Source organism: Dendropsophus ebraccatus, chromosome 5, assembly GCF_027789765.1.
Source record: "Dendropsophus ebraccatus isolate aDenEbr1 chromosome 5, aDenEbr1.pat, whole genome shotgun sequence".
Classification (NCBI taxonomy): domain Eukaryota; kingdom Metazoa; phylum Chordata; class Amphibia; order Anura; family Hylidae; genus Dendropsophus; species Dendropsophus ebraccatus.
The window spans coordinates 48,325,688-48,347,171 of NC_091458.1; the positions used below are offsets into that span (position 1 = coordinate 48,325,688).

The following is a 21,484-nucleotide window of genomic DNA, read 5'->3' on the forward strand; positions in this document are numbered from 1 at the left end:
TTTAAAAACTCCTTTTTATTTTCACAGAATCGGGGAATATACATGTTCCGAATTAATAATGAGCATGTGATTGATGCCACATTGACTGGTGGCCCTGCTAGGTAGGTGTATAGGTTGTAGACAAGAGAACCAAAGGAAAAAACATTATCTCAAAGTTTTGTCTAAATGTTCAGAATTTCCTGTCACCGTCTTTGTGGAATTGAAGCTGTCAAAAGAAGTGTTAAATTCTTTCGAAGTTTATATGTCCGTAGGGCAGACTACATTGTAAAAGATTGTATTTTACACTTTGCTCATCAGGTACATCAACCATTCCTGTGCCCCTAACTGTGTTGCTGAGGTAGTCACGTTTGACAAAGAAGACAAAATCATCATCATCTCTAGTCGTAGGATACCAAAAGGAGAAGAGGTAGGTGTTTCCATCATTTAAGGGAGTTTTCCTGTGGTCTAGTCTACACAATACTTTGTGAGTCAAACAATCTAGAATAGGTAAAAAGAAACATTAATAAAGTTGTAAAAACCTCTGAGACGTGAGGAGTTGTTTACATGGGTTTTTAGCCTCCAGATATAAATGTTTCCAGTTCAGGGAGCACAAATCATAATCACCGATTGGCTCCTCGGCTGGTTACTGTGTCTATTAAACAAGGCAATATCTGGCTGACTCTGCAGATAATGGCTCAGTGTAATAGCGCCCTTAGACGTACATTCTATAAATGGTAGGCAAGGAGTCAAACAGCATCCAAGTGTGGTATTTCTTCAAGACTTTATTGCAGACTTTATCAAGGATACAATACGGCCCTTGTCAAGTATAACTTGACAAAGGCTCAATGTGAGCTGAAACGTTGTATTGTGTCCTTGATCCTGCAATAAATTTTTAAAGGAATACTACACTTGGATACTGTTGGACTCCTCGCCTACAAGTTATCTAGTCCACTTGGGATTGTGGACCAACCAACATGCATCTGCTATCTGCCACATTGGAACTTTTGGTGCTATTGGACTTGCTACTTTTCTGGACACTCCTTAAATGTCACATTAAGGCTGGGTTCACACTACGTATATTTCAGTCAGTATTGTGGTCCTCATATTGCAACCAAAACCAGGAGTGGATTGAAAACACAGAAAGGATCTGTTCACACAATGTTGAAATTGAATGGATGGCCACCATTTATTGGCAAATATTTGCTGTTATTTTAAAACAACGGCTGTTATATTGAAATAATGGCCGTTATTTAATGTTATATGGCAGCCATCCACTCAATTTCAACATTGTGTGGACAGAGGCTTTCTGTGTTTTTAATCCACTCCTGGTTTTGGTTGCAATATGAGGACCACAATACTGACTGAAATATACTTAGTGTGAACCCAGCCTAATAGAGATGAGCGAACCTCGAGCATGCTCGAGTCGATCCAAAACCGAACTTTCGGCATTTGATTAGCGGTGGCTGCTGAAGTCTGATAAAGCCCTAAGGCTATGTGGAAAACATGGATATAGTCATTGGCTGTATCCATGTTTTCCAGACAACCTTAGAGCTTTATCCAAGTTCAGCAGCCACCGCTAATCAAATGCCAATCGTTCGGGTTCGGATCGACTCGAACCCGAACCCGGTTCGCTCATCTCTACACATTAATGATGGTTGCACAGACTGTTTTGATAAAGCTGTAGACTGTAAAGCTGTAGACTGCCTAGTTGAAGTTTAGACCAACTATTAATTAGCTTACTTTTAGGCAAATATGTTCCAAAATGTTGTAATGTTGCCCCCGGAAGGCATTTTTCCCCCCGAACATGACTTGGGGGATGGGGGGAGTTTTTGCCTCACTCTGCGCTCATGGCTAGGAGACTGCAATAGTGTAAAGCCCCTATTCCACGAGTCGTTTGGAGGAGCACACGAGCGCTATTAGCGCTCGTTTGCTCCTCGTTCCCCGCTCGCTGCCGCCGCTATTCGACGCGGCTGCAGCGAGCGGGTGAGTGCGGGAGGGGGCGGCGGGGAGCTGCGGGGGGGCTGCCCGGGGGATCGCTGATCGTCCGGGCAGCCCATAGGATATAGCAGCGTCTGCTGCCGATGCTCCTATTCAATGGAGCGACGGCAGCAGATCGTTGCTATATCAGTCGCTTGTTTTTCAACATGTTGAAAAACAAGCAACTGCAACGATCAGCCGACATGAACGATGTCGGCTGATCGTTGCACTCTATTCCACGGGACGAATATCGTTCGTAGCGGCCGATATCGGCCGAATACGAACGATATTGCTCCTCTAAACGACCCGTGGAATAGGGCCTTAAGGGACAGTCTTCTGCAACGACAGGTGGTGGAGGGAACTCTGCTGCACCATTCTCCCAATTTGTTCTAATTATTGGTGAGGGTTTGAACGCCCAGACCCGCAACCAATGAAAACATTTATTTGTGTCTGTAGGAAAGTCAATGGGCCCAGTGGGTTTAAGCAGAAATATACATCAGCATACTGTTTTGCAGATAATTTGACATATAACCTGAATAGGATCCTAACATTGTAACCATGAACACATAGAAATGAATTGGGAAAGCTGTTCTCATACCTATATCTTGCTTGCTTCTAGCTCACCTATGACTACCAGTTTGACTTTGAAGATGATCAGCACAAGATTCCATGTCACTGTGGGGCATGGAATTGCCGCAAATGGATGAATTGAACAAGGTGAACTACTGCCTCCAGTCATTCTCCATAATGTGCCCTTTCTACGGAAAGCCTAGGAGCATAGCATCGAGAAACATGCGTCTACCACCACTTTATCATGTTATCTTCAGGAGCCTTCCAGGCAACAGTTAACCGAGCTTACTGCATCACCATAATGGAAGGTGGGGTGATGTCACTGTCTGAAGGCGCTTACTGAAGTGGATGGAAGAAACTGCAAGAGAAAGCTCTTCTGCGGAGAATATTCCCTAAACACTCGAGCTGGGCATATGTTTTGTGTAGCACCGCTTTCTTCCTCCAAGTAACAAATGCTCTAACTAGGAAGGAAGTTTTAAATTTTCTTTTTCCTTTTTTTTTTTTTTGTTTTTACCTAAAGAAATATTTTGTGCTATCTTCTCAAAGTAAATGAGAATGCATAAAAAGAGAAAAAAAATAGTCCTTAGTTAACAAAGCAGTTTGACAATCCTAAATCTACAGGACCCTCCGAGCGCAAAAGAGAGCACATAAGACTGCAGAAAAAAAAGAGCACAGGAGATGCTTTCGTTGAGCGCTAGAGACAGTCCCTTGACTGTTACCTGTCACAGCTACCCAATCCCAGAGGCACCTGGCCAGCACCTACCTCATCTGCCTGTTGGATACTAATGTGTATATGTGACACTCCCACGGCAATCTAAAATAGATAGCACCTCATAAACTTGGACACAGCTCTTCTGATGGGACTACAACAGAAACATAAATCACCCATCACAGATGGTCACGAATAAGTTTTTATTTTATTTTTTTTATTTTTTTGCTTTTATGACCTCCACCTGAAGCTTTGTGACCTGCATCTCAGCCATGGAGTTTGGCTCTGAGCGGGTAGGAGTGCACTAAGGATCGTGTTTTCTGCAAACTGCCTGCTTGTGGTCTGTCCTGAGCAAAAAAAAAACAAAAAAAAAAAACAAACCCTTCTCCCCTATTCTGTGCCTGAAACCTCACCCTTCTCCATATACAGTACTTGGAATATGAAGTGTAGTAGAAACACCTGATTTGTGACTGGGTAGAGTCTACTGCTGTTCATGGCAGATGACGTATGTGTGTGTGTGTGACCGTACCTTTTACCTTGGTTTGTGTTCTTTCAACAATCTGTGCGCTTCACTATACTTCGGTATACGCAGTATTTCCGTAAAGACCCTCCGAAAAAGAAAAAAAATAGGGTATTAGTAACTTTAGTAACTTTTAATGCAATGGGCTTTCTTTCAAGTTTAGAACTGCACTGCTGTGTCTTTTCCGTACATGCATTTTTATTATGTTTTCCTCACCTGCATTATTCTGAAGCTGCTGTTCTTCTCTCCAATATGTAATTCATATCCTGATTTATTATTTTTTTTAGCACAGTACATGGGGTTGGGAGTAGGTGAAGGGGGTGTTATTTATTTGTACATGTAATTATATTTATGTATTACAGCCTTGTGAGGGAAGTACAGGGTCATTTTCTATGACTGGCATAGTGTCCTTGATCTTGGCATATGCTACATGCTTTGTGATCAATAATCATATTTTAGAGAGAGGTTCTGTCAAGCTTCTACGGCACTGTTTTAGCAAGCTGTGGCCCACCAGCTGGGGTAAAACTACAATTCCCATCATGCCCGGACAGAGGTGGTTTTGCAACAGCTGGAAAGAGCCACAGGTTGTAGAACACAACTGTATGGAGTAGGTCACAATCCTCTGGCTTCCATACATTATGGCTTCCTGCCCCCTGCAGAGAGTAACTTTTTTTCTTTTAAACCCACCTCTACCGTGGCTGTATTGTTTAGCCCCTTCATGCAGTTATGGCGATTTCTGTTGAGAGTGCACAGTTTAAAAAATAATAATAAAAAAAAAAATAAAAAAGGAATCAATGGCGATCGGCATCCAAGGGCATTTAAAATCAAAGCTAGTGTGAATATGATAGAAAATAAGTGCTGTTGCTTTTTAACACAAAGCTGCTTCCACAACTGTTTAAAAGCTGCAAAACCTGTACAAAATAAAGAGAAATGTAAATAAACCATAGAAGAAAAATACATAAAAAAAATTAAATGTTGTGCATAGTCGGACACCGTATTATTGAGAAACCACTGGACACTATGAAAGCCTGAAATTTAAATGTACCCTTTTTTTTTTTTTTTTTTTTTTAAACCAATGAATTTGGAAAGAGCATCGACCTTATCATTGGAGGCCGGCGGCGCATCCCCCATCGGCCTCCAGTGCTATATTAGATTCTTATAGATATGACATTGTAATGTAGCTTTTAGGTAAACCCTATACAGTTTTTATTTTTTTTTATATAAATATAAATATATATATATCTAAACTATAATCCAAACCCATGCTTGAAATACTTGATCCCCCCCCCCCCTTTTTCTTTCTTGCTTGTATAAACACATGAATTAATTTGCTGTGTTTTTTGTTTTCCATCAATTTTATTTTATTTTTCCACTATATATTTTTTTTTTTGTGACGAGATTCCATAGGGAGCTGTAATTTGTGCGGTGAGGATTCTGTACAGAAAAAAAACAAATGTCCTTCGTAGAAAACATAAAATTCCTCTTTTTTTTTTTTTTTTTTTTAAAGAAGAAAAAAAAAGAAAATAAAAACTTGTACGTGGCATGTTTTTGTATTGAATATAATTTTGAAATGTATATAATTTATGTGAAAGAGGCAAGTAAGGAGAGCTTAATTGCTTCTTTTTGGTTTGTTTTTAAAGGACAAATAAAAATGCATTTTAAATACTTGGAGGTTGTTGTTGGAGTTATTTGTGACCATTGTGCTGTACTCACTGGTAGTGAAGTGGTGTAGGTGTGCCCCATCAAACATGGCGGCGGCGCGCTTTCTGACGCAATGCGGAAGTGACGTATACTACGGGCGGAAGTTTGCTTAGACCAGGGCGGAAGTTGACTGCAGAGCGTTGTAGCTGATGAAGAGGCCGCAATGGATTCGGTGAGAGCTGATGTCCGGGGAGTTGGTGTCTGGGCTGAGGACGGAGCTCGGTCTATGTTGTCCGGCTTCTAATACAGCGAGCTCCGTTCAGCTTCTTCCCGGTCACTATGCGGTTTGTACAGCTGTCAATGGGCGGCTACCGCTCGCGCGCAGCGTCCGGCTTTGTAGCTGGGGATCGCACTAATGTGCACTGGGGTGAATCATTGTACGACTCCTCAGCGTGGAGCGTGTGTTATGGACTGAGCCTGCCGTGATCTTGTACTGAAAGCCGTCCCCTGCAGTCCCTGATAGTCATGGTGGCGCTATAGAGCACCCGATCCCAAACCTTGCCTCTTCAGCACGCAGGCGGAAGTTTTGTAACAGATAGACAGCCTGGGGTTGAGGAACACTACTCTCGGTGGGGGACACGCTATTGGGGGGTCCCAGAAGTTTTTGCCACTCTTTCTTCCATTATTTCTTCATTATCCATTCATTTAGACCAGTGGTAGGGAACCTTGGCTCTCCAGCTGTTGCAGAACTACAACTCCCATCATGCCTGGACAGCTAAAGCTTTAGCTGTCCAGGCTTGATGGGAGTTGTAGTTCTGCAACAGCTGTAGAGCCAAGGTTCCCTGCCCCTGGCATAGACTGTACAGATGTCTGTTACAGGGGCCATCCCCTCCATAGACTGCTGCTCCCTCCATACAGATCACTTCTTCAGACCATGTCTCAGGTGGTTATTCCTATAAAGGTGGCGGATTGTTCTGGTTAGCAGGGTCACAGTCCTACAGCCCTCCTGAGGGAATTGGCACAAGGGCAGAGTTTGGCTTTCCCTGTTGACTTTAATAGGGAAGTCACAATCCACAGCTAGTGTGAATGTAGCCTAAAACACCACAGGGAGTAGCCTAGAGCACAAATCTTTGGGAGAACAACAGTTTGAAGGAGCCAAGGAGTGGCGGGCAATTCCAGTGATCATCTCGTGTATTAGTGGGAAAATCCCTTTAAAGGGAAACTCAATGAAATTTTATTTTTCAAATCAACAGGTGTCAGTTTTTTTTTTTTTTTTTTTTTTAATAAAGATTTGTCATTTTACCTTTTTATTTAAAAATATCAATCTTCCAGTACTTATCAGCTGCTGTATGTCCTGCAGTAAGTGGTGTATTCTTTCTAGTCTGACATGGTGCTCTCTGCTGCCACCTCTGTCTGTAAAAGGAACTGTCCAGAGCAGGAGAGGTTTTCTAGAAGGATTTGCTTCTGCACTGGACAGAGGTGGCGGCAGAGAGCACTGTCTCTGACAGGAGAAAATACACCACTTCCTGCAGGACATACAGCAGCTAATAAGTACATGGACTTGGTGTTTTTAAATAGAAGTAAGGCTGGGTCCACACAGTTTAACATATCCGTTTTTACTTTTAACGTACACAAAAATGTGGTCAACCACGTTTGTGCATGCAAAATAAAAGCAGAATGCATCCGTTTTGATCCTTCTCTTTTTTTTTTTTTTTTTTTTTTAATAATGCAAGTCAATAAACAGACCCAAACAGTTTGCACACAATTGCATCCTTTTTTTCCCCGTAAAATGTACACATTAAATGGGCTGCAAAAATGCAGTGTGAACCCAACCTAAATTAGAAATCTACAGCTTTCTGACACCAGTGTATTTTAAAGGGAAAAAAAAAATTCTCCCGAGTACCCCTTTAACTGGAACAGAACTGACCAGACACTTTATATAGCATGTGTTCTGTTACAATGTGTAATGTTTTTATGCGTTAAGATTAGCATATGATATGCCGGTCTTGATTCACTCAATCAGTAGGAATTTTGTTCTAAAGCTACTAGCAGCGGCTGATCGGTTAATCGCTGGCTTACCGCATGTTCTATGCCGTCTGTGGTACATTTATCTGCAAATATTCTGTATTTTATTGCGGAGGTATGGGGAGAGCCGGGAACTAAGCATCGGGGATGCGACTTGTCACGTCTCTCTGTCTGTATGCACTGTAGTGTGATTGACAGGAAAGGAGGCTTCCAATGGCCCAGATGACTAGATCCCGGCCCTCCTCCTGAATAAAAGACAGAATTTAAGCAGATAAAGGTACCACAGACCGCATACAACAACACGGTAAGATTTTGTAATTTACTTCTGTTTAAAAAGCTTAAGTATTCCAGTACTTATCAGCTGCTGTATGTCCTGCAAGAAGCGGTGCATACTTTCCAGTCTGACAGTGCTCTCTGCTGCCACCTCTGCCCATGTCAGGAACTGTCCAGAACAGCAGCAAATTCCCATAAACAAACCTCTCCTGCTCTCCAGACTAGAAAGAATACACCACTTCCTGCAGGTCATACAACCACTGATAAGTACTGGAAGTCTTGAGATTGATTTAAAAGAATTTTTTTTTTTTGTGAACTACCCCTTTTAAATATGAAGCTTGTTACCTATCCTATAGGCATATTTGCTGAAAAAAAATTAGCATTGAGTCTCTTGAGACAAGAAAAGTGATCATATTTCTTTTATCTTGACACAAGTGATGGTTACAACTAGTTTTATATGCTTTTATATTTGCACCCTCCTTTTTGGACTATTTACTTTTTTACTATTTACCCCTCCGATGACGACTTGTCCCAGAACAAAATGGGGAGCTGAAATCCAGCGTGTCCAATCCTTCTCAACTGTCAGCATCTTCCAGTGGGAGAGATCCAGGAAGACCCCTTACACATTATGGCTGGGTTCACACACAGTATATTTCAGGCAGTATTTGGTCCTCATGTCAGGTCATCATAGCAACCAAAACCCAGGAGTGGATTGAATACACAGGAAGGATCTGTTCACACAGTGGTGAAATTGAGTAGATGGCCGTCATATAACAGTAAATAGCTGCCATTATTTCAATACAACAGCCGTTGTTCTAAAATAACAGCAAATATTTGCCATTAAATGGCGGCCATCCACTCAATTTCATCATTCTGTGAACAGAGCCTTTCTGTGTTTTAAATCCACTCCTGGTTTTGGTTGCTATGATGACCTGACACGAGGACCAAATACTGCCTGAAATATGCTGTGTGAGAACCCAGCCTAAGGCTCCGTGCACACAGAGCAAAAGTGGCGGAATGCAGCCAGCCTCCCTGTCCTAATGACAGTCTACGGGAGGTTCGCGCGCCTCCTCTCCCTGTGCGTTGAGTGTGGAGATGCGCAAGCCTCCCATAGACTGTCATTATGACAGGGAGGCTGGCTGCATTCAAATTGCACCACTTGGTCTGTGTGCACGTAGCCTAAAGGAAAGCATCTAACCTGCTTATATGTAACCTGCATAGATTTGGGGCGGGGGGGGGGGGGGTTATGATCCTGCCTAGCTGGACCAACCCTCCTAATTGATATGGGGGGGTGGCAACCTGGGCAGAAAACACATTATTTGCATAAATTTAAAATTTTCATGAAGCAATGCTGAGGATCTAGGTAAGAAACTTGCCTTCATCCTCAGCACCTCAAACACTGTTGGGACATATCAGCAGGCTAGATGCTTGTAACCTGCTCATAGTTTCCCTTTAAAGGTGTTGGCCAGCTTCTGTTTGATTTTAGAAAAGCACTATCTCTTACTTAGGTCTTATTCATACTGTTGTGAATATAATTGCGGACATAATATACAGTCCTGAAAAAGTACTAGATGTGAATAAGGCCTCAGGGGGCCAGATTTGGCTTTTAAAACCAAAGCCATAGGAGAAGAAGAGGGGTGCCCAGTAGAGGTAACAAACCTTTTTGGGGGTAACATTCCTAATGATCATATCAATCTTTCTCTTTCAGGGATCGGTTGTGATTCAGAACAGTGATGAAGGAAAATGTGCGTCTCCTTCAGAAGGTAAGACCGTTTGGTAGCTTGTGCAGTCGGTGATATTTGAGGAAGAATTACCATGGGGGGGTTAAACATCTTTCTATCAATCCTCAGAGTCCGACAGTGAAGTTTACACAAGGTTTATGAAGAACCATAAATGCTACGATCTTATCCCCATCAGCTCCAAGCTTGTGGTGTTTGATACCTCTCTGCAGGTGAGCTGATCTGCCAGCGTCTTGCCGCCTTCTGGATCTTTAGATCCTTTGTGCTATGAGTCTGGTTGTGTCTTGCAGGTGAAGAAGGCGTTCTTTGCACTGGTCAGTAATGGTGTAAGAGCCGCACCCCTGTGGGATAGCAAGAAGCAGGGTTTTGTGGGTAGGTCACCAGACTAATGCAGCAATCCTATACATTTCTGAAATCACGTCTTGATTGCATTTTATTTTCCAATAAAGGTATGCTTACCATCACAGACTTTATTAATATTCTCCACCGATACTACAAATCTTCCATGGTAAGTCGTCCACTCCTGGAAAGCTCTGGTAACTCCCTCCTTCCACTTGTTGTTTGTGCATAAGTAATAATGGTCCTGAAATCTATGGAGTTTCATCTCAAGCCATCTGTTTAGTGTTTCCATGCTGTCAATCATACAACGTCCTGGTGAAAATGATGGATTCCTCACAGTTCAGGATGTTCAACCAGCTGTTCAGTCACAGGTATGACATTAAGCAATGTTTAAAGGGTTTAGAAAATTAGCATTAGAAAATCTTGCAAAAACAGCACCATTCCTGTCCTCAGGTTGTGTGCAGTATTACAGGTCAGCTCCATTCACTTCAATAGAAGTGAGCTGCAAAACCTACTCAGACTGAGGACATGAGTGGTTCTGTTTATGGAGAAGAGGCCATGAATTTCTATGGTAACATTCTGGCTTCATGAAACATGTCGCACACAGACCATATTCATCAATCCCAGCGTGTAAGGGTTGTCATTTCTGGAGAGTCTCACTGGTATAAGGTATGTTTTATGAAGCCGGAATGTTCATTTATTACAAAAACAATGCTTTTTGTCATATGTGTAATTTTTTATCATAGCTGGGTGACCACCCTCTAATTGTGAAGAGTCCTTAGTCTTTGCTGGGGCCTGTATGAATGTGTCTCATTTTACTAAGGTGCATCTATGGCGTAGTCCTCTTCCTCACATTCTCAATGCTGATGCTACACACATTTACTGTCTTCTTTTTGTCTTTGACTCATTAAACTTCCCTCAATAATTTTTCTTCTCCATTTCCTTCCAAGTCTTCTTTGTACACATGTGCATTGTGCTCTGTGGTAATATGGTGGTTGTCGTTCAGAGTGGTTACAGCTCATAGTCTGTAGTGGGAGTGACCCACTATGGATTTCCCAGTATTGATGAGTAGTTAAATTTGTTACTTTGTTCTCTGTGTTATCAGGTTCAGATTTATGAGCTGGAGGAGCATAAGATAGAGACGTGGAGAGGTGAGTGTTTGTACATAGTTAATATTTGGCAAAACACCAATACAGTGGAGAGACTGTTTTAGATGTTCAGATAGAAGAATCCTATAACCGAGTTCTTAGAATAGTTTTATGGTTTGTTTTCTCCAGAGGTTTATTTGCAAGACTCATTCAAGCCTTTGGTCAGCATATCACCCAGTGCCAGGTAAGGAGGAGTTTAGTGACTATATATGTATATATATATATATATATATATATATATATATATATATATATATATATATATATATTTATATATTTATACATTCAGTGGGGAAAATAAGTTTTTGATACACTGCAAATTGTACACGTTTGGAATGGAGTGGTCTGTAATTTTTATCGTAGGTATACTTAACCACTATGTGAGACAGAATCTATAAAACAAAAATTCCAGAAAATCACATTGTATGATTTAAAAGAAAAAAAATTCAACATTTTATTGCATGAAAAAGGTAGTTGATGCAAAAGACAAACTTAAAGGGGTACTCCGTGCTGGGGGGCTTTTTTGTCTATGGCTGGGGAGGAGGTGGATGAGGGCAATGATGCCCCCTTACCTCCCCGGTACCAGTGCCGTGTCCTGGACCGCGCAGCTCCGGTGCGCGCTGCCCGGCCGCTTCCTGGTCTCTGACGCAGGCTTGAGTCATGATGTTTCAAGCCCCTGACTGGCTGAGCGGACTTGAAATGCCATATCTCAAGCCCCTGCAGAGACCAGGAAGCAGCCGGGCAGCGCGGACCGGAGCGCTGCGATCTGGGACACGGCGCTGGAACCTGGGAGGTAAGGGGACGTCATTGCCCTCATCCTCCACCTCCCCGGCCATAGGCAAAAAAGCCCCCCAGCACGGAGTACACCTTTAATATTTGTTATACACACTTATGTCTTAATGCAATATCCTATATCCTATCATATACCTTGTGGTCAACTATTTGCATGCAGCCTTTCTGCTGCTACTACAGCTTTACTTACAATTTACACCAAAAAGAAAAAAATGCTGAACTTGCGTAGCAAGAAAATTCAATCTTTATTAAATACATGTATATTAAAACAATTCATAAAAGAGAAAAAACCTAACATTAAAAAATAACATTAATATTTGTTGCAGAAACCTTTGTTTGCAATCACAGACATCAGATGTTTCCTGTAGGTCTTGACCAAGTTTGCAGACACTGCAGCAGGGATAGTGTCCCACTCCTCCATACAGATCTCCAGATCTTGAAGACTGGCTAGGCCACCCGAGGACCTTGAAATGCTTATGGAGGCACTCCTTATTGCTCTGGCTGTGTGTTTCAGGTCATTGTATTGCTGTAGGACCCAGCCACGACCCCTTTTAATGGTGAAGGAGGTTGTTGGCCAAAATCATGTGATGGCCCCACTCCAGACCTCTCCATCCTTTGTAGGTGACAAAATAGTTTATCAAATACTTACTTCCCTCTCTGTATATAAGTAATTATAGCAGTTGCATCGCTCCAGCACACACTCATATGTATTATTTCTTTTGCCCATCAGCTTGTTTGACGCCGTCTCCTCCCTCATAAAGAACCGTATTCATCGCCTTCCAGTCATTTCTCCAGACTCTGGAAATACCCTGTATATATTAACACACAAACGCATTCTTAAATTCCTCAAGCTATTTGTGAGTCTGGTTCATTCTTAATCTGTTATAGCTTCTCTTTCTTCATTACCTTCTTATTCACCTTCTTATTTTACTGACAGATGTCTGAAATGGAGAAGCCAAGTTTTGTGACTCAAACGTTAGGGGAGTTGAAGATCGGCACTTACGATAACATTGCTATGGTTCATCCCAACACTCCTGTATACGTTGCTTTGGGTATTTTTGTGCAACGTCGTGTCTCTGCTTTGCCTATTGTGGATGATTCCGGTAAGTGTAGTAATAAAAGTCTTACACAATAGTGAAATGCACATTAAAACAGACATCAATCATTCCCGTTGCTGTAGATTTGCAGTAGGTATAATTCAGCTACAAATTATGCTTGGGTTCTTTCCTTCCTTTCCTTGGGGTCTGTCCTTCCTCTGTAGCTTTCTGCAAATGGGTGAATTTACAACGTTACAAATCTCAAGCATTCACCTTCTGAGTGCTGTGATCCATGAGAAAGTCTGTTATGCTGAAGCTTCATACTGTAAATTCACCTGTCTTTAATTCTTAGTATATAACAGCACTGAACATAATAAAATAATAAAAGGTTACTCAATGCTTTTCTCACAGTCATTCATTCACAACAACACATAATGTTGGATGGTATCGGGTGGAGTTGTTCTTATAATTATATATTCAGTCACATGCTAGAACGTGCTGTACGTGGAGTATGTGTAATAACAGATGTGCAGCTCCAAGGCATCTGATTTATGTTCATTATACTACTTTTTTTTTTCTTCTACAGCCTCTGCAGCTTGCTGTATTAGCTGTAATATCTCTATACCTATATGATTCTCGCCCTGCAGACTGCCTTGTACCTGTTCTCTCCTGTTTCTAATTTGTGAGAGCTGTCCTCCAGGTTTCTATCCCCCCTGCCTACTATCTTTGTAACTCCCTCTCCAATTCAGGAAGCATAATAATAATAAAACGGTGCAGAGTTGTCTATAGTCCATAAAGCCTCCTCAGAGACAACCTACATCAAAGTGCAGCTGTTAGAATGAATGGCTATATACCCCGGGTCCCACTCTCAGCACTCCTGGCAAACAGCTGTTATAGTATCAGAAGCAGCAGCCACTGCAGGAGAATTGTAGTGTTACATGGTGGCCATTCAGATGAATGATCAATGTAATACAAAATGATCCTGAAACTAGAGATGAGCGAACCTCCAGCACACTCAGGTTTGTGTGAATTTGTACATTTGACTACTAGTGGCTGAAGAGGTTGGATGCAGTCCTAAGGCTATCTATGGCTGTATCTATGTTTTCCAGGACTCCCAAGAGCTGCATCCAACTACTTCACCCACCGGTAATTGAATGCCACACGCTCTGGTTCACTTATCCCTACTTGAAACCTCTAGAATGGGATCCCCCCTCTACTGATGTCTATAGGATCTAATAGAGCATATAGACAGGGATTGTCTTTAAGAGAGAGCTCCATTAGGCTATGTTTCCACAACATACTTTTTCAGAAAACAGTGGCCGTTCTTTTCATTTAAAAGGCAGGTTGCGATCCATTAAAGTAAATGCAAACTATGGGGTTATTCACCAGCAGCCAAATAATGTTTGTCATTTTTTTTGTGGCTGGTGCTGCACGAACAACGGACTCTATTTTAACTTGTTCACACAGAGTACTTTTTTTGGGACCGTCCTTTGCATTAAAGTCAATGGAATTTTATGACAGGACACAGACCCGCATTCAATTTTGAGCTAAAATAAAGTTCCTACTGCTGACATTGTAAAGTCAGCCGTAGGAACCTGCTAAACGACAACTGTTCTTTTCTACCTGCGCTTTTTTTTCATTGAAGTTAATTGCAATGTTAGCCATAGGAACCTGCTAAACAGCTGTTGTAAGTACGTCATGTGAACATAACCTTTAGCGGTGATCGTTGTCCTGCGGCGCGGCTTAGTTCTGGCCCCGCGATGCCGTTCAAATTCAGCGTGCGCTCATATAACCTGCTCCTGTCACCCCTCTTCTGTCTCCTGTGATTGAAGGCGGAAAGTCACACTTTCCCATGCATTCTCTATGGGAGGGCGTGACTTACGGCCTTCAATCACAGGACACAGAAGAGGGGTCACAGGAGCGGGTGATGTGAGCGTGCTCTGGATTTGAATGGCATCGCGGGACCGAACGAAGCCGCGCCAAGGGACACTGATCACCGCTTCTTTAAGTATAAATATTAATCTAGAAAATCTCATGTAAAGGATGTTGTGGTGTAAAACATGAATAAATTGCTACTTCAGAATCTTCCCGTAGCCTCCTTTTATTGTTTGTTCTGCCCCATATATTGTCTTTTGGCTGTGTTTTTTTTTTTTTAAATTGTGGATGTGATTGCACTTCTTGGTTATGTCTCTGCAGGGCGGGTAGTGGATATCTATTCGAAGTTTGATGTCATTGTGAGTACTGTTTACTTCTTGCCTCTGCTAAGTGTTTATACATACACAAATACAATGACACTTACTTTTATTGCGTCCTAGAATTTAGCAGCTGAGAAAACATACAACAATCTGGACATCACAGTGACGAAAGCTCTTGGCCATCGATCTCACTATTTTGAGGGTGTTCTTAAGTGTTACCAGCATGAAACTCTTGAAACCATCATCAACCGTCTTGTAGAAGCTGAGGTAATGTGTCAGCCATTATAGTCTATGGGAGGTAATTTAAGAAGCTACAAGGTGTTAAAGCCTCCAGCCAATAAATATCCTAAGGAAGTAAAAGTGTGCTGTCACATGGTATAGTCGATGTGTATTGGATATTCTGCATTTAGCGATAATCGGTTAGATTCATATTTACATCAACTATGTCATTTGATTTTGCGTTTGTTGTTTATGGAAATCTCTGAAAAGAATCTGGGACAATCCAATTAATCATATGGGTCATGTCCCAACATAATGCCTTTGTACCATAAGTATTACATGTGACTCTGTTCATCAGATCGCCACCCAGATATATTTAGGCCCAAGGCTCTCAAATTATTGCCAATGTGAGAATAAATCCAGATGTAAGAGCCTGAAATTAAAGGGAACCTGTCGTCACTTTCATGCTGTCTAATCCATTACTTTGATGCTTATTTGAGAAACTGTAGATAAGAAAAAAAAAATGCTGTATTAGAGTTGAGCATGAGGGTTAATACAAAGAAAGACACCATACTCCAAGCCAGTATATTTGCCGGCACATTTCAATATTTGATTGCCCATGTAGATTGCCTGGATTTAGGCCTTATTCACACATCCGCAAAATTGGTTCGTAATTGTGGAAAAACTTAGATCCCATTGTGTGGCTATTCATATGTCCACAGTTTTTGTAGATCCACAAAAAAAGGATATGTCCTAGTGCAGCACAGAACACCAATAGAAGTCTATGGGAACTGTATTTTTTGCGGATGTTACAGACATTACCTCCGTATCGTCCAAGCTTATTTTTGGGATATGTCCTTACATTGTAGCCCCACTCTATATGGTAGTTAGCAGCCATACTGTATGTGCGTATGACTGCTTTTAGGCTCTAAGGCTGTAAGCTCCACTGTAGTTAGGCCTCCATACTGTATACCTCCCTGTCCCCTCTGTAGTTGCCCCCCCTACTGTATACATCCCCCCCCCCCTCTGCAGTAAGACCCCCATACTGTATACCACCCTCCCCCTTCTGCAGCACCCAATGTCAGGGATCTGGTCAGCTGACTATAACAAGGCCTTTTTTTTTTGAGTAGGGCTTATATTTCAAGCCTACACTAAAAAGTCTGCAAAATTAAGCTAGGTCTTATTTTCGGTGAAACTGTTGGTTGTGTGATCAGCTTTTAGTTTTGGTGTTAAAGTGACTGTCCAGTTACCAGATCAGTAATATGTAAGTCAGGACCTGTAGAGGATGTTTTTTTGGTTTTTTTTTTTAATACATTTTCCTGAGATATTGTTCCTGTGCTGCTTTTCCCCTCAACTCTATTAGACCAGAGCTGTGATCTGTGACTACTACTTCACTTTAGAGCCTACAGGGAGTTTCAGGTAGTCCTAGACACGCGTCCTGTCTCATCATTGGATCAGGCTACTGATCCTCCTGCAGTTCTGCCTCTTCAGATTGGCTCCTATAAGCCTAGGTCTGTCACAGGCTCCCCAGGAAGTCAGTGCATGCAAATCTGGTGAGACTAGAATGATGATTAAAGGTTTTATGCAGGATTAGAAAATGCACAGCTACTTTCTTGCAGAAAACAGTGCCACCCCTGTCCTCTGGTTGTGTGCATCATTGCAGTCCAGTTCCTTTCACTTCCATGTAACTGAGCTGCATGCCCACACTGAATTGAGAACAAGTGCAGCTTTGTAAGCAGAAGCCAATACTGTTTTTCAAGGTTTTTTTATCTATATTCAGAAGTTTTGCAGACTTTGTAAAGGCTTGGGCAAAAATTGGCACCACATGGCAGCATTTTATCTATGATCTTTTTGTATCTTCTTAGGTGCATCGGCTGGTGGTCGTGAATGACAACGATGTAGCCAAAGGAATAGTGTCTCTCTCTGATATTCTGCAGTGTCTGGTTTTGACAACTGGAGGTGAGAAGACAGCAGCAAAATACATGTACAGTGGTACCTTGGATTATGAGCATAATTTGTTCCGGGACCGTGCTTGTAATCCAAATTACTCTTAAACCAAAAGAAATTATTAGAATGTAGAAAATTAGTTCAACCCCCCAAAATAATAATTTTTATTCTGAATAACATGTAAAACAAATGAAACAAACTATGAGAAACATCTGAATGTGTCATAATATAATTAACTGTACAGTATAGCAACCAGCATGTGGAGTATAATGTATAGTAAGGGCATAAAACTGAAAATCAGCAGCACTTTGTAGATACGGGATAGAACTGCAGATCCCCATAATGCAGTAGCGTAGTACAACAGGATACAGGAACAAAGAAGCAGGTCTGCTGTCAGAGGTCTGTGTGGTCACATGACAGCAATAGGGAAGGGGTGTGTTCAGCATGGACCAATCGGGAAGTAAGTATCACAGAGCTGTGCAGGAGGACAGTGACAGAAACTTTTCTATATGGCAGTGTAAAAGGCTGAGTGTAAGTGCAGGCACATACCGAGAATGGGGAGGGTGGGAAACACAAAGGCTGACAGAGACTGCAGGGAGCATGAAGGAATGGGCAGAAGTGGATCTTTTATGATTTGGAAGGTGAGGAAAGACCTCTTGTGTCTGAGTACAGTGCTGTAGACCCCACCATGCAGACCATGCCCCTCCCCCACTCCCCCTCCCACCCAGTAAGGGAGCTCTTAAACAAAAAAAACCCTCTTAATCTAAGTTACAATTTTGAAAAACTGTGAGCTCTTCTTGCGAAACGCTCTCAATCCATGTTACTCTTAAACCAAGGTACCACTGTAGTACAGTTTGCTTTATCTTGTTTCCTGACATTTTCTTGGTTATTACTGCAGGTGCGAAGACTCCGTGACTGACGTAAACTTTTTCCATCACCTCAGTGCTGCAGTATTGTGACGCACCTAAAATCCTTGTACCTCTTCAGATCTTGTCTCCGCTTAGCAATAATAGGAATATTCCTCGATTCATCTGGCTGTGAACTGAGGAGACCTAGCATCCTGTACCTGCAGAACTGATCAATAGCAATACTATATGGGGCATTATTACAGATGGACTGATTATATGAGATGTGAAAGAGCCTCTTGGACCAGTCATGGGGGAGTTCACAGTATTGAAGGCTTAACCAGAGCCACTCTGGATGTTATTTATGTACATGGCACCTTTCTTTATACTGTTTATATAGCCTTTTTTCACATCACCCTTGGTGTATAGAATGGACATGACCAAATGGTTTGGGAAGTTTGATCCATATGGAATAAAATCCCATGATAAGGTTGCTGCAAGTGAAACGTGACGTTAGGGTGATATCACAATTTTTTTTACAGAAGGTTGTATATACTTTGCACTTGACTGACTGTAGTGTAACATTCCACTCTTTTTTTTCTGTGTGGATTTTCCAATATTATTTTTCCAACCGCCCCTCTGGGGCTATGTAGATCCAGTTGTTTGTATTCATATATATATTCCCTATTTCTAAAGTGTGACCAGGAGATTTATTGTGTTTCTTGTTCTTCATTTTTTTCAATGTGGACACGTTATGTCCTTAAATTGTATACAATTAATAAAATTCACTTTTTTCCTAATTCTTTTATATCATTATAAAGTTATGTTATCTTTTGTATTGTGTGCCTACACAGAGTATTTCAAGTTTGTCCATAAGAACCTGTTCACAATGTTTTAAGTGAATAAGAAAAAAAAATTGTTTTTGTTTTGGTTCAGAGCATTATTTGCCTGTGTGAACATACCCTACAGATTTGTCGTTAGAAATTTAAGAAAACAAGTAGAAAAAAAACCTTAAAGGATTACATGCACTGGGTTCAAGTAACTCCTATAGATATTTTACATATGTTGTAGTAGTCTAAAATTTTAGTTTTATTGCCAGAGACATATATAATCTTGCCTAGGCAGAGTGCATTGTTTTATACTGTATGCTGTTGGGGTTGCTATACTTATGTGGTCCGGCCCCCTGCCTGCTGCTGGATTCCCAAGCATCCGGTCTCTGCTGCCATCCTCTTCTTTGCTGGTTCCATGGAGGTTCTATGCAGAATTGACAGCATAGAGATCAATCGCTAAGTGGCTGTGTCCTGACGAGAAGACATTAGAAAAACTAGTGAGAAAAAAAAAAAAAAATTTGAGATCTGGGAACCCAGCAGCTGCAGGGGAGTGGACCAGGTAAGTATACCTTTTTGTTATGTTCTCTTCATACCTAGCAACAAGGAAAAGCTCTGTAAAACAGTTCCCAGGAGACATACCTATCCCCTAATAGCTGATATTTGCACACATTTAGTTTTGCATTGCTTGGCCATGCTAGTAATAGTGGTCTATAGTCTCTGTGCATGATACCTAGGACTAGATTGTTGCCACATCCCCCAGTATTGTTCTGGACTCCTTCACATGTTCCTCCACTGTTCTCACCCATTGCAGTAGGAGATCCTGAATCAGCATAGTGGGACCTGTACTCTCTATTTGCCTCTCACATAATGTGTTCAATTTGCCTGGGGGGGGGGGGGGGTTGCTTTCAGAAACTGTCCCAGATTTATCTGTCACAGCTCAGCCTTGATAAATCTGGGCCACTGTTTTTTAAAAGCTACCACTGCAGTTTTAAAACCAGAAGTGGGATCCATGGAAATGACTGGTTATGCCTTCAGCTCCTCCCCTTTGCCTACTTGGGGCTAATTTACATACACAATAAAAGTATGATTGCACAATGGGCATACAATGCAGCAAGATTATAAAGGCATGCATCATTGCTGTTACTTCTATATGCAAAAAAAAACACCTGGTAGTTTTCCTTTTAAGACATCCTGCTCATATATGGCCATCTTGATATTTTGTATCCGTAGGGAACCACATCAGATATGACAAAGGAGTGTCCTTTTGACATAGACTGTGTGACAGTCATCTATTGTATCTCATCTGGAGACTGAATGCTGTAGTATAGAACCCGCTGAAAAGCTTGCACATTGTGCCAGTTATATAGAGCTTACACAGGGTTTGCATAAATGGATGTGTACTTGTCAAATGCTAGAAATGGAAATGTTTTCCGGGTATTTGACTATGAAAGAATTATCACCCATAAACAAATCATTTTCTGTTTTCCTATTGTGCAGAGCAGGTAAAACAAATGTGCATGCACTTAGTATACTGTTACTCCTCTCAATCCACAGCAGGAACATAGATTTACAAAGCATTTTATGGGAAATTGTTGGATTACAGTTGGGGTGCAGGTAGGTTTCTTTTTTTATTGGCTATTAAGCAATTGTTAACATAAGAAGCATCAGATATTTAGGAGTTCGTGCAGTCTCGTATGCAGGCCGCATAGATTATAACACTAATTCCATACTGACCGCATCAGAGACATGCGTGATCCTTATGTCCCTTGCAGCTAATGCAATTCATTTCCAGACTTTACAAGTATCACTGCTCCATCATTATACGGACATATTTTCCCTCATCACTTTCAATAGGGACAAATATTTTCTATGCAAATGGCCATAGAAAGTAGATCTCTAAAGAGAATGAATGTTGTTTATGCTTCAACAGATTTACATTGTATATTTTAACATATATAGTGGTTGCCAACTTTTCAACAAACTTTTCAGGATAAGCTGTCATGTATGTACATGAGGAATAGCACCATTATTTAACATGTGTATGTCATTCTCCACCAGATGTCTGCTCTGTGATAGAGCCAGCAATCAGCAGACCAGTGAACACACACTTGTTGGCTGATCGCTCACATTAAAATTGTTAAAGTGTGCGTGTAGTAATAGGCTCTGTAAAGGTCCCACGTAGGGTTCGACAATTAGTAATGGGCATGATGAAAAATCACTGCTGACCCCTTTGTTTCAGGAGAGATAAGCCAGAGACAAGATCTCTCTCACTGCGGCTCCCCTGCCCGTAGAGAATACAGGAACGCTGAGCCGGTCTTCATTTTTATCGCCCACACATGCCCTGTTTACATAAACATGTGCGCCGGATAAAAAGTGATTTTTAGGGCGGACTAGAAGAGGCGATCAGCCAATGAGCAAGTGTTTTCCTGCTCCTCAGCTGATCTGTATCACTTTTACAGATTTAGGCCATGTTCACACAACGTAAGGTTCATATTAATCACGGCCGTTGTTTCTGATTTAAACAACGGCCGTGATTTATACGAACCTTACATTGTGCTGCCTTCTGAGGGATCCTGGCCAAAGTGTATACGCTCCGGCAGGGATCCCTGGCGACACAGCAGGAAACTGACATGTCACTTTTCTGCGTCCGCTATTTATTGAACAGATGCGCTCACAGCAGAACTCAGCATGCTCCGGGA

At 41.6% G+C, this 21,484-nt stretch overlaps 2 protein-coding genes across 7 annotated transcripts in view; both read left to right on the top strand.

Moving 5' to 3' along the window:
* KMT2D (lysine methyltransferase 2D) overlaps positions 1 to 5,392 on the top strand; it is a 93,412-nt gene extending 88,020 nt beyond the window's left edge. For all 5 annotated transcript variants that reach the window (XM_069970091.1, XM_069970095.1, XM_069970094.1 and 2 more), the window contains 3 exons: positions 28 to 101; positions 298 to 406; positions 2,576 to 5,392. In XM_069970091.1, coding sequence (XP_069826192.1) covers positions 28 to 101; positions 298 to 406; positions 2,576 to 2,668 — 276 coding nt within the window. In that variant the 3' untranslated portion in view covers positions 2,669 to 5,392. The remainder of the gene's footprint in view (positions 1 to 27; positions 102 to 297; positions 407 to 2,575) is intronic.
* A 163-nt stretch (positions 5,393 to 5,555) lies between these two features.
* PRKAG1 (protein kinase AMP-activated non-catalytic subunit gamma 1) lies at positions 5,556 to 18,755 on the top strand. 2 transcript variants are annotated; one of them, XM_069970098.1, is made up of 13 exons: positions 5,556 to 5,628; positions 9,403 to 9,457; positions 9,545 to 9,645; positions 9,724 to 9,805; positions 9,883 to 9,941; positions 10,878 to 10,923; positions 11,050 to 11,104; positions 12,443 to 12,569; positions 12,650 to 12,815; positions 14,946 to 14,983; positions 15,065 to 15,211; positions 17,029 to 17,122; positions 18,009 to 18,755. In XM_069970098.1, exons 1-13 carry the CDS (start codon positions 5,620 to 5,622, stop codon positions 18,023 to 18,025), a joined length of 996 nt encoding a protein of 331 aa, XP_069826199.1. In that variant the 5' UTR covers positions 5,556 to 5,619; the 3' UTR covers positions 18,026 to 18,755. The 2 variants fall into 2 exon arrangements, with proteins under 2 accessions (XP_069826199.1, XP_069826198.1); XM_069970097.1 differs by lacking the exon at positions 5,556 to 5,628 and adding an exon at positions 5,664 to 5,740.
* The last annotated feature ends 2,729 nt before the right edge of the window (positions 18,756 to 21,484 follow it).